Here is a 13,162-nt window from a genome sequence, read left to right as displayed (position 1 = left end):
CGGGAACTTTTACCAGGAAACCCTACAGCATAAGCCTCCTGTGTCAAGAGAGCAGGCTGCAGACCCCTGAGTAGCTCTCTTCTATTCATCTATCCCTACTGTCTCGATGCTCATCCCTTCCCATGCACCCCTCGCATAGCTTCTTCTCATCTTCACATTGCCTTTTAGTACAGTTTTCTCTATACCTCTCATTCATGGTTGTTTTTCAACAAGTTAAAGTCTAGGCTAATTCAAAAATACCATTTCTGTATTAACAATAACATCTGCTATATTCTGTACCTGCGTCTCACATTAGCAAGGCTAATGGAATATATAGTCCCTTCCAGCATAAAGAAGACAAACCAGTTCTTTTAGGATAATTTCAGTTTTTCTAACTATTTTAATATTCCAAGTAGTTATTTCTTGAATTAAAAAGAAACTTTGTGGAAGTTGAAACACTGAAATGATTATTATCTTAGAAGAGTAGAAAGAGAAGAAAGTGATTTTCTTGTTAGTAAATTTTTGAGACAAATTTCTATATTTATTAAAATGGTATGAAGACCTTTTGTGTTTGAAGTATCATAAGCAGTTTCAGAATAATTCTGAAAATGTGATAAAAATGATCATAGATATTGCATTTATCAGCAAGTCCTTTAAAAAATGAAGTAATTTATAAATGTAAATTGTTTCTATTATTAGTTGCTGGAGGAAAGTGATAGATACTGCTCTGCCAATTTACCTTTCAGAGTGACTGGTTTAATTGTTAAAATTTTACTGCTGAAAGGTTGAAGAAGACAAGTTGGTTGAAGACAAAATATCAACTTTGTTAACCATTCAAAAAAGATCCATAAAAATTCCTCTGTGTTGAATTTTTAAAAAATGGCATAAAAAAGCAGATCTGTTAACTTTTAATGTAAAAATTTTATTGTAAAATATGGATGAAATTGTTTTTCCACATGGTTTTCTTTATGCAAGTATGAAATGTTAATCTTAAAATCTACAGAACAAATTTACATTAAAGTTGAGTAAAACTAATACTGTGTTTTCTAAGGATTTTGGTGGGAATTTATATAGTTACTTCTGCAAAAGGTGCTCTAGTTTAAATTTTTCAAATCTCAGAGATCATTGAACTACCTGCATTTAGTTCTCAAGTTCATGTGTTTTACATTTTGAATTAAAACAAGCGATCTCACTTGCCTTCATTTAAGAACAATCCACAAACAGTCCATACAATGTAAAGTATTGTTTTTATTACTGTTTTCAACAAGAAGTCAGGGTGTGGGCAGAGGTGCAAGAGAGGGAGGGGCACGATCTGACATTGGCACTGAGATACATTTAACATCAGTAAAACTTTTTTAAAAGAGAAATTTTACATATAGTTAAATAAATTTTTCACTTGGTGACAACATTCAGGCAACCAAAAGAGAGACAGAGAGGGAGAGAGGGGGAGAGAAAACAACAAAGATGGGTAAAGGAGGAAAAGAGAACTACTATACACTGATTTGAAAATGTACCTTGGGTTTCATTTTGTGATGGCAAAGCCGGATTGCTTCTTTTGTGTGACCTTTTAAATTCACATTGTTTGTAAGAAAACGATCACTTTGTGCAAGAATGTGATTTTTTGGTTGGTCTGCTCTCTTTTGTTCGCTTCTTAGCGAGGGTCTGCCGCGGGGTTCTGCTTGCTCCAGGTGACTTACAGAAAAGTTTGTGTCCAGAGTTTCCGCCGTGGGTCGCTGAGCGGTGCGCTGTGTGTGAGAGCGGGCACGCTTTTCAAGCCGTCCCGGGCACCCTATAGTTTGTCCAGGCTTTTGGGATTGGTGAGGATTTCCCTGGCCAACCTCCAGGTCTGCTTGGCAGCGCTCTCCAGGGCCGAGTGGGGCTTGCCCTGGAAGAGGTCGAGATTGGGCAGAAAGTAGTGTGGACAGCGGCGACACTGCAGGCAGGAGATGAGCTGCAGCAGGATGCCGTTGAGCCGGTCACCCAGGCACGCCTCGTCCCAGTCCGTTTCCCGCGGGTGCTTCTCGCACTCGTATAGCAGCAGGGTCTTCATGTGGTAGTTGTTGAGGGGCTGGCCCGGCAGCTCCAGGTGGCGGTCCCGCAGCGTCTTCAGCACCGAGAGACACTTATTTCGGCAGCCGCCCATCAGCAGGCGGTTCTCCGCCTCCCCAAACTGGAGCACCCAGGCGTCACTCTCCGCCGAACTCTGCTTGCCCGTCAGCGAGTAGCACTCCTTGGAGAGCAAGTTGAACCCTTCGGCCTTGACCTCCGCCACTCGATTGGGGCCGGGCCAGGGAATGTGGGGCATAGGCCACTGCGCCGCGCTGCGAGGCCAGATCCCCGTGCACTTGAACGCCGGAGTGATTTGCACCACGTAGCGCTCCCTGATGCGCAGTTTGACCTCGCTGGTGTCCGCGATCATCTTGACCACATCCCGGTAGCTGCACTTATCCACTGCCTGGGCCACCAGCGTCTGGAAGCGCGAGCGGATCTTGCGCGCGGAGAGATAGCCGGACGCTGTGATGAACTCGACCCACAGGGACATGCTCCGCTTCCGCCCGTCGCTCAGCTTGAGCACCGCGCAGCCCGGGAGCGAGCCGTCGTCCACGAAGTTAAAGACGCCCATCTGGTTCAGGTAGAGCACCACCTCGAATTCGGTGGGCGAGATGACCTCCAGGCCCTCATAGCGGGCGTCGATCTCGCTGAGAGAGCTGATGAAGCGGGGCTCCTGAACCTCCACCTCCTTGAGCACGTCCGAGACCACCTTGCAGACCTCCCGGATGGTCTTGGCGATGGCCGCCTTGCGCGCCTGGCAGCGCTCCGTGTAGTATTTATTGAGCTGGTAGACCAGCTTGGCCTGGGCGGCGATCATGTTGGGGCACAGGTCCGGGCTGTACACCGGCGTCTCGCAGTACGTTGAGGGATCCAAGGCTCACACGCTGGTGGTGGCCCTGCGGCTTTCCGAAGAGGCGGTGCACTCCCCCCTAAAGCCCCACGTTCTCCGATTCCCACCTGGGCTGCCCGGCTGCTGCTGTAGCCGGCCGGCCTCTTCTCCCACTTTCGAAACCCTGTTTTCTTCCACAGAAAATTAGAAGGTAATTTGGGAGGAGGAGGGCAGAAAGTCCTTTCTGGGACCGTTTTTTGGGCTTTCTCTTTTATAAGTGAAATAAAGATAACCGTGTGCGGGCGAGATTGAGGGAAGCGGTACCGCTAGAGAGAAAAATCGAGTTACCAAGAGGTTTAGGCTTAAATGTCTGCAGCCGAGATTGTCTAGCTATCTAGAGATGAAGTCTTTTAAGTGCCTAAGTAAATTTAAAAATAAAAGCCAAGCATTCGGCGGTTCATTCTGAAAAGTTCTCTCCGGCGCTTGCTAGGGCGTCTTCACGCGGTGGAGGCGACGCGGAGCCGCCCCCAGATGGTAAGCTCAGGATGTAATTAAAGTCCAGTGAGCGAGCGAAGTGCAGCCGGGTCCACGGCGCGCTGAGGTCTGCAGACCCCGCCGGCTCCAAGCCGCTCTTCTCTTCCCTCAGAGCTCCGGTTGGCGCAGTTTTTCTCTTTTCCTACTGGAGGCGTTGTTTGGATTGAGTTGGTTTGTTCCTAGTGGGTTCTTGTCTTTCCCTAGGTGCAAACCGCTGGAAGTTGTTTGATACTCATTTCTGCTTCGTAATTTATACTTTTGGCCCGCACAAATTCTATTTTAGTGTGACGAAGTCGTTGCTTGCGTTGCATCTGGCGCGTGGTTACAAGGGATTTTTCCTCTCCTCTAGGTTGCTTCTGCAGATTGCACTTTCTGAGTCGTCTCTCCCCTCCCCTCCGGTATCTCCCTTCCCCCTCCGATCTGGATCTGGATGGATCTCTCTCTCTCTCTCTCTCTCTCTCTCTCTCTCTCTCTCTCTCTCTCTCTCTCTCTCTCTCTCTCTCGTTTCCTGGAGTTATTTAGTTTATGAATGGCCCCTGGGCCATCATGAGGGGGTGGAGCTTCAGTTCCTACAATCCCCATCTGAGCTGTCAGTGCTCTGGCCAATCCGAGAGAGAAGACAGGCACGCTTGGCAAACGGTAGCAGCCTTGATAAAGAAAGGGGTTAAAGAGAAGTAAGAAGATAGGAGATAGTCGAAGTTAAAGGTTCGCACACTTTCTACAGCCCCCTCTTTCCCCTCTTAGTCGCACAGGAAGGAGAAAAGGAGAGTCTCTGTAGAAAGGTTCTCCTGGCAGTGGCTGAAATAATTCGAGAGAGAGTAGCAATGATTTAGGGAGTGTCACCTTTTTTAAAAAAAAAAATTCTCTCAGCATTGTGCTGGAAAAGGTGCAAACGCCAACAAAATTACTTTGGCTTCAAGGCGCATGGGAGGAGGAAGGAAAACTTGGGAAAGGACCTAGTTTTTGTAGGTTTTTCCTCCAGTACTGTCTTCCTCCCTTGTCTTCTCTCCCTCCTTTGTTGCCAAGAGCCAGAGTAGTTGCTGTGAGTGTGCGGACGTGTGTGTGGGTGGGTGTGTGTGTGTGTGGGGGGGATTTAGGTTGAGTTTATAGCCATAAATCCATTGTCAGTCATTTACATATGTTGTTGAAAACGGGGCAGGACAATAACTAGTCCAAGCACATTGTCTGCTAACTATTTCTTAATTAAATTCAAATATATTTAATGTCATTCTTTTATCGTTACAAGAATTAACCAAGATCCCAGAGAGAAAATAGCTCTGTCGTGAGAAATAGTGCAAATTTATATCGTGGAATTTGGCAGGATATACTTGTAAGTTAAAATAACCCTGTAAAATTGTCAGACTAAGTGAATAACAAAGGGAAGTGAATGTGAGCTGAATTAAAGTTTTCTTAATATGTTAATGTAAGTTTAATTTTGAACATAGTGTCAAAAGGACAGTTTTGCTTGTAAAATGACTTCATTTTCATAATTGACTTTTGCTCTAAAAAAAACTGGACTGGTACAAAAATCTATAACTGTCCTGTCATTGATTACACACATGCCACTCTTTGGGCATTTCAGTGGGAGGCATGCATGTGCCTTAATTAATGTGTGTATTAACCTTAACTGGCTTTACCTGTAGTTGCCTGTCAGAACTTTTGGAGGAGACAAGGCTGTAACATCTTTTCTGATTTGCATACTACTGAAACCTGATCTTTGAACCTAAAGTGAATAGATTCTGAGTCCTTTTAAGACGTTCAAGTAGATGGGGGTAGGTTTTAGTTTGATTTGGGAGATAATACACCAAACCTGGGTTGTGTAATAAAAATGAAAATCTATGAAGCAATTTAGGCAGAACCTTCCTTTTTCAAAACCCGATAGGGTGACTTTTACAGAAACCCTTAGAAGAGATGGTTTTGCCTTCTTAAACTCCTAGCAAGCGAAGCTGAATTCAGTTGCATAGCGAAAGTTAATTTCTCTCCATCTTCCTGGTGTCTAACACCTGGAGCTCTTGGTCGTTCTTTACGCTCCCTGCGGACCACTGGCGGCTTGTTACTCTCCTCTCTCATGGTCCGAGTCCCTTTATAAAGAATAGTGCGGATTTTTTCTTTTTGTAATCAAGCCGGATTTATTGCTGAGGGTCTGTCTTTAGTGGCGAGGACTTGGGAAGAACAATTGTAAGTAAACCGCGCGGACCTCTGAAACTCCAAGCGCGGTAGTTCCCTTCTCCGAGTGGCGGGGCTGGAGCCGCGGTGCCTGCGGGTTTGCGCACGGGGCAGCCGCGTTCCGCTGCCCACGCGGCTCTTCCTCGCGGGGTCACACTCGTGCTGTAGGGGAGGCGACGAGGGAAGAAGGGGGGGCCTGTGTCATGGGATGTTGGGGGACCTGCTGGAGCCGGTCCAGAGCAACTTCCTACGGCAGGTTTGGGCGGAGACTGGCGGCGGGGCTGGAGGGTGCCAGACCCTCCCATCTTCTCAGTGGCCACGTCTTCGTCGCCTCTGCTTTGCGGGTAGTGGCCCGAGACGCGCCCGGGAGGGAGTGTTTGCAAACAGCCTGGTGCTTTCTCCGCGCGCTCCCGCACACCCGCTCCTCGGCCCCGCGGTCCCGCGTTTCTCCACGTTAGCATAGAGGCTGAAAGATGATAAAACGTTACAAATGTTTTGATTTAAAAACAATTCATTACCAATTTACCCTAGGTTAGATGCTCTAGTAAATAATAAATCTGTTAAACAAAGACTTTAATTTATTGCCGTGGTACTAATTAGAAACATCATTCGAGCAATAAACTTAAACACTTCCAGCAAATAATGCGCGCCCCTCCCACTACCTCACTCTGGGCTACCTCAGCCGGGGAGCAGCTTTCAGCTGTGTTTGCGGCTCTTCTCTTCCTCAGATGGAATAATTGCAGGAGAAACGGTATCCGCGGAGGCTATAATTGAACAGCCCCTGTCACCTCCGCTTTTATATATGTCGGTATAGAAGTCCATCAGCAGCTTCTTGTGGTGTATTAAAACAAAGTGGCAGCTCCTTGTGCCGTAGATACCGTATTCTGTTAAAGGAGACCAAGTGGGAGAAAGAAACTATAGAGGCTAAAAGCCACTTCAAGTCTTCAGACCGATTGATCTGTATTCTCTTGTTATAATCCCTCTCATCATACTTGAGTTAATGAGGCAAAGGAGGGGGCGCGGAATCTGATGGTCCTTGACAAATTCATTAGGGAGGCTGTGGGACATTTTATTTGACTGTTAAACATCTTGTTTGTTTGGTTTAGGCTGTGCCAACATCAGCATGCTCCTGCCCAGAGCTGTGGCCTTGGGCTGCCTTCCTTCCTGAAAAGAGAAGCAGGTATCACCAGGCAGAGGGGAAGATTTTTGTTTTGGATTTTGGGCAGCCTAGAACCTTCAGTCTCCTCTAGTCTTTCCTCTTTCCACCATCACACTAGAATCATTTTTATAAAAATGTAGATGATAATTCGAGGTAGGCATATGTTTAATTATGTAGTGTGTGCATATTTAAATCTTTAGTCTGAAAATTTCCCAGTTTCGTTTCAAAGTTGAGCCAGATTAAGCAAGAGCTGTTCTTTTTCTTTTTTCTTTCTTTTTTTTAGAAATGTGAACTGTTTAGACAGATTAATACTTATATTTTTACTTGATTATGATTAAATGAACTTTGAATTATTTTTTTCTTTCACTGAACCCCATTTCTTTCACTGAAGCCCTTTTCTTTCACTGAAGCCTGAAGGACAGAGACATGAAACTTTAAAACGTAAATATATTTTCAAAAGAAAATCGACATTTTAATTTGAGGCCCTTTATATATCAAGTTTGAATCATAACTAAAGACTCAGAATGGTGCTAAAATATGTCAATGAGTGGACAGAACACTTTTAATTGTGAAAATACGTCTAACAAGAATAATGGGCAATTAAGCTGGAATGCTAACTTTATGAGATTTTATTCTAAGACAGTACAGGACTCAATTTTCTCAAACTTATCTTGAAATGTAGTAAATCACCTAGTTGTGAAACTTTCTTATGTTATATTTTCTTTTTAATGTAGACTTCAAGTGTTTTGCCTTCCATTTATAGGAAATCAGTATAGGAGGAAAAAAAAACACTAATGCCCTTTGCCTGTCATTTTTATACATTCCTGCACTGCTGATGAAGCTTGAACTGCTGCAGGGAATGTGTGGGTTTGAAAAGAAATGATTCAGTAGTTCATGTTGTGTTTCTCAGAAGCAAAACCAAATCAGTGGATGAAATCACTGCTTCTGTACCTCTGACAGTCACCATTCTGCTCACTTTTCCATAGAATGCAGAATCTTTCACTTGTTTTAGTTTGTCTCTACTTAGGAATGTATTTACTGTTAAACTTCAGTGTGGTTTTTACTTTATCAGGTTAATGAGACTTAAAAAGTATGTTATTTTGTTATTTATAGGAATAATATGCAGCCTTTCAATATATTTACCTAAGGAATCCACAGACTTTAGATAGAATTTTGTTTTCTAGGAAACATCTTAGAGATATTCAGGAATGATTAAATTGTTTACTTTTATAAAAAAAAAAAACCCCTTCCTGTAGGATTTATACTTTTTAGGAAACAAAGGGCTACATGTTTACCTGTATATATTTTTATCCTCTGAAATTTTGGAAACATCTATGTGGTTGCTAAGTTTTTAGTTTTTATGTGCTCCAGTTGCTGATGTACTTATAAAAATGTTTGCTTTTTTAAGAGAATTTTTTGTTTAGATTATAAATTGGAAAATAACACACTATTAAATTCGGAATTAAAAAACTATCACAATAAAAACAGAAGGAAAAGCAGAAAGCCGAAAAGGATTTGTTACTGTATTAATGAAATTTATTGAGGTATATGCAAGTATGTGTAAAAAATTTTATCTCTTGTCACTGTTATGCTCTACACAGCATATTAAGTCAAAGTACATTTTTCTTTCAAGTGACCCAGTGTTCCAAAACTCTGAAATGTCACAGAGATTGACTATAAACTATTGATGATAATTATTCTGGAACTGATCTAGAATAGCCATTAATTAAATGTTTGTCTTGCATAGTTCACTGTAGTATTTATTAATAATATTAAATGGTCAGGCATGCTGTTAAATGAGGTTTATTTCCCCTTTCACGAAATAGTCTTTAAAAAAATTTGTAATCTCTTGTTTAATATCCCAAAGGGTATTGTTCTCATTTGACAAGTTTGAGATTAAGATGATGTTATGGCAGATAGAGCAATAGCTTTAACTTTGCATATAGTAAGGCTGTCAAACTGTGCTAAGAAGTACAGCATTTTATGTACTTTGGATGAGTTCTTTTTCATGGACATTTCAAGTTCACTTGAAGTACTCTAGATAATATTGTATATGTGATTAGTGATTTTGCCCCCTAATTAAACTTTTACAGATATAATTCATGTATTGTTTAGGAGGATGAAAAAGTTAAAAGTATGATACTATGTTAGGTTTTCTCTCCAAATTGAATAACTATCAATGTGTAGTATATGAAATTATATATAATTTGATTTTACCAAAATATACAATGAGAGGTTAAAAGTCTTACACTGAGAAAGTATAAGTAAGGAAGTTTTTAGCCTTAACGAATAGTAAATATAATTGGATTGCTGAGTTAGGACACGCGAATGTATGAATATCCAAGTTAATGTGGTAAGAAGTTTTCAAAAACTATCTCATTGAATTTGCTACATTCTCATTTATGTTGGTATACATCATTTGGCATTACGAAGAAATAATTTGTTTCTTATAAATATGTATATGTTTGCACTGTAGGGATCACATTCTTTTTATTTTGACATATAAGTAATTGTTCTAAAAAGTTAGAGTAAGGGTGTCTCATTTCTTTTTCTTTCCTTCCTTTAGTTTTTTAAAACAATTTAAGCTTATTAATATGCTGTGAGATAAATACTAAAGCTTGGCTGCCAAATAACTGTCTTTCATAACTTCTGACTTTCACTGTAGTCTTCAGATGAAAAAGTACATTCAGCAGAGCCAACTCTTAACTATTCATGAGACGCCTGTATCGTATATGAATTATTTTTTGTGACACTTCTACCTGGAGAACCAAATTTTGCCTGTCTTTAACTTCCAGAAGATAGGGAAACCAGGATTAGTCAGTACTGAAGTTACTGCTAAAGAAAATTAAAGTGGATTTGCTGTTTTAAAGAAGTGTGATATCCTTTATTTATGAGGACAGTACTTTTTACTTACATACAGTGTGTTTCTTGGACTCTTAGTCCTTCTCACATGCAATTCTGCCATCACTTGTGAACAGTGCCAGGCATTGATAAAACAGATGAACAAGATTATCGGTAGAGGGTATGCCTATATTGAGCTATACTTACTTTAAAATGTAAGGCTTGAAAGTATGCTCTAGTTTTTTTCAGATCACACAGGTTTTTTTTTTTTTTAATGTTTATTTTTTAGGTGTGGCACTCCTCCGCCTGGCAAGTCATATGACACATTTTGTGAATCTGTGTTCAAAATTGTCAGTTAAACATTCCTATAGAGATTTGTTGTATTTTAGAAGCAGCAACCATTTAAGACATCTTAGTTTATTTTAGAATCCTTTGTTCTTACAGGGCTCCATCTATACTATTAGTAGTAATTTGGCATCTATCTTCTATGAAGATTACAGGGCATTTTTAGCGAATATGTATTCTTTTTAATAGAAATGTTAAAAATCTAACCTGTCTGTTTCTTCAAATGTTAAGGATTAGAGTAAAGATGATATGCAGGGAGGCTTCTCTGATTCCTTATAATGCATAAACAACAACAAAACTCCTACATTGGCTATAATCTGTGTTTAAGTGACATCTGTGAAGTATAAATGAAATAATATTTGATGATCTAAAGAATGGAAACTTCTCCTTTAGCCATCAAAAAAAAAAAAAAAAAAAGCTAGGATATAAAACAGCTGCCTTGGCCCATTGATATCAGGATTCTGCCAGTCTGTTTCTTTTTGAATTTTTCTTTTCTATTTTCCTTTATCTTTGGATCCTAAAAAAGTCATTCTCTTATTTTTCTAACTGGATTTCTCTGTAGACAGAATCTAAGTTAGTAGGTTTAAATCAATCTAGATAGAGTAGAAAATCTTTGATCTATGGCTGTGACTGTTTTCAAGTGATTTGTTTGCTGGGACTGGACACTATCCATGCTCTTTCACTCTGCTATCAGCTAGGTACGTGCCAAGGACCTGCAGGCTACCAGATGCATAGTTAATCATACTGGGTCAGTAAAGAGTTCCAGCCAGACTTAACTAGGTCTTCTATTTTGAACAGTTATTTGTTGTATTGTAAATTTTTGGTTAAGTGTTCACCAGATTATCTAGTCTTTTCTGTACATGAATCTAAACTTTCTACAAAGTAGAGTATCAGTTTAAAATGAGTGCTGTAATAACTATGTATTTTTTAAAATACAAAGTTTTCCTGTTCTGTAGCTTATCTGGATAGATAAAGGGAGACAGTGCAAGAGTATTGACAGAGAACATCAACCTAGGAAACGAAAAGCACTGAATTTTTGTCCTACCATGCCTGGTTGAGTGCCTCTGTCAAGGCACCATGTTTACCCTTTATTTTCTCAATTACTAAATGAAGTTTTTGGACTAAGCAATGTCTTGTCTCTCTCCTGGATATAATTGACTAAACTGTTTTTACCATGACATCACTGCTGTTGATATCTTTACTGGTATATTTCAATAGAAGTCTTCCTGTGAAAGTTTAACCTTCCAGTGTTGCTGTAGCAGCATTGTATGAAAATTTTATTATGAAAAAAAGTCATAAATAAGAATAAACTTAAATACAGTTTTAGATGTAAGCCAAAATATATATTGTATTTTGGGAACAGTTGTGAAGGACAACAAGGTAGTGGCTTGGAAGAAATTCTAATAATATACTAATTATTGGGAGCAGTTGGATCATACATTTATTGAAAGACATTTATATATATATCACTATATCTGTGTCTATCTATCTGAACAGTGTGAACAAGGTTAGCAAATGAGCTTTTCTGTCCAGCAGTGTTGAACAGACTCAGTATTTTGGACATTTTCATAAAGATCAGATATTCTTAAATATTAGTTCTTCAAGTCAAAGAAAGTTGAAGTTTACAGTTCACTTTAAAAATGGCTAATCTTCTCCCTAGAGAAATTCTATTGCTCAAAGCAGCTCTGATATTACCCAGTTCATATTATGCTAAAAGACCCAAGTTGGAAAATTGTTCCCAAAACAGGAGTCACTAAGGAAAGAAAAGTTTTATATTACTTTCTCATGCTTTTCGCTTGTTTTCATCTGAATTTGCATTGTACTTTCATCAGAAGATCTGACAAGCATAAAAGTGTTAACATCTTTTATTTTACAGATGTTCTTGGTTTTCTCTCAAACTGTAAAAGATGCTGTATCAGAGTAGCCTGGTAGGAAGTAATTTCAACACCTCTTTTCACTTATGTGATAACTTATTATTTGTCTGAGCTTGTGGATATTTTTGGAGGAAAGGCAATGAGTAAGAAATGATAACATACTGAGATCTAATTGTTCTCATTTTGAGACGTAGATCCCTCTGCTGTATTATAAATTCTGTCCAAACTCGCATTTAAATCAGCATCGTTGAGTTACTTTGACTTCTTTTATATTCATTGGAAGTTCCTCATCAATGCAGTTAGAAGTGCCAGGTGACCACCAAGAGAGCTGTTGATGGATACTCTGCCGGCTTGCAAAGTGCAAACCTGAAAGACCTAAAGATGAGAAATGCATTACTATTTGTGAATTTGTTTTATCTCACTTCACTTGAAAATTTATGAGTAGCGTGGCTTAAGGGTGCTGGAGTTGCGTGTTCCAGGGCTTGCCCCTACTGATAACACCCTTGTTGGCGTGAAAGTGCAATGCAAATTATGACAGTTACAACCTTCTGTTTTGTTTAACCTGTCAGTAGATTTCCTGGCTCAGTGCTGAGGGCAATGGTGTGTTCAGCTAGTCCATATTCACCTAAACTTAAAAGGTCAGGTTTCTACAGGCAAGCCTAGTCAAAGCCTAATTGATGAGGAGGGCAGGGAGACAGAATTTACTGTTCTGTTGGCTAGTTTCATATCGTTAGGTTGTCCTGAAAGCATCAGGCAGTCACAGCCCCTTTCATGTAAGTGCTGACCCTAGACAGGAGCTGACAATCAAAGGAGGCAGCCACAGGAACCAGTGCAAGTAGACTATTGATTTTTCAGTTAGGTCTAAGTAGTTTGTAGTATGGGTAATGGGTGACAGAGGCAGGTATGTCATTATCAATGAGCTCCACAACAGTAGCGACAGCCCCTCCTCATATTTCCTTCAGCACTGACAGTATGCATCCAGAGGCAGTCAATAAATTGCCCAACCTTTAACTGACAAGTGACTTGGAGGTTTAGGTTGAGGGGTGGAAGTTATAGAGCTAAACTTCTTTACTTGAACATGTACTAGCAACAGAGTCAGCAGTTAAAACTGTTTGAAGTTTTGATTTGGTTAGGTTTGTGCAACTCTGAAAGTCAAAAGTTAATTTTTGAGCATGTGCAAATTTAAGAAGCATATTTCCTTAGTTGCCGATGGAAATGAGCCAGTTATTTATAAACCTGCTCTAAAATGATGTTCGTGTTAGGTTACCGTGATATGGTTTTGCTTTTACTTTAGTTCTTTATTTAATCCTACATATCCCTGTTATAGAATTTAAGTCACTGGAATTGCCTCTCAAAATCCATTTAAATTCTTATTCTCCTCTA

At 40.2% G+C, this 13,162-nt stretch overlaps 2 protein-coding genes across 7 annotated transcripts in view; one reads left to right on the top strand and one right to left on the bottom strand.

Annotated features, from left to right (window-relative positions):
• The window catches only part of Lrba (LPS responsive beige-like anchor protein), a 662,281-nt gene that overhangs the window by 389,069 nt on the left and 260,050 nt on the right, over positions 1 to 13,162 (top strand). The window lies entirely within an intron of this gene.
• Positions 1,208 to 3,796, bottom strand: Mab21l2 (mab-21 like 2). The gene has a single exon (XM_003476901.4). It carries the CDS (start codon positions 2,846 to 2,848, stop codon positions 1,769 to 1,771), a length of 1,080 nt encoding a protein of 359 aa, XP_003476949.1. The 5' UTR covers positions 2,849 to 3,796; the 3' UTR covers positions 1,208 to 1,768.

This window comes from Cavia porcellus, unplaced genomic scaffold, assembly GCF_034190915.1.
Source record: "Cavia porcellus strain 051 isolate PalLab524CR breed Dunkin Hartley unplaced genomic scaffold, mCavPor4.1 scaffold_14, whole genome shotgun sequence".
In the NCBI taxonomy this organism is placed as follows: domain Eukaryota; kingdom Metazoa; phylum Chordata; class Mammalia; order Rodentia; family Caviidae; genus Cavia; species Cavia porcellus.
Note: the sequence above shows the minus strand (reverse complement) of the source record. Positions and strands in the feature narration are given on the sequence as shown.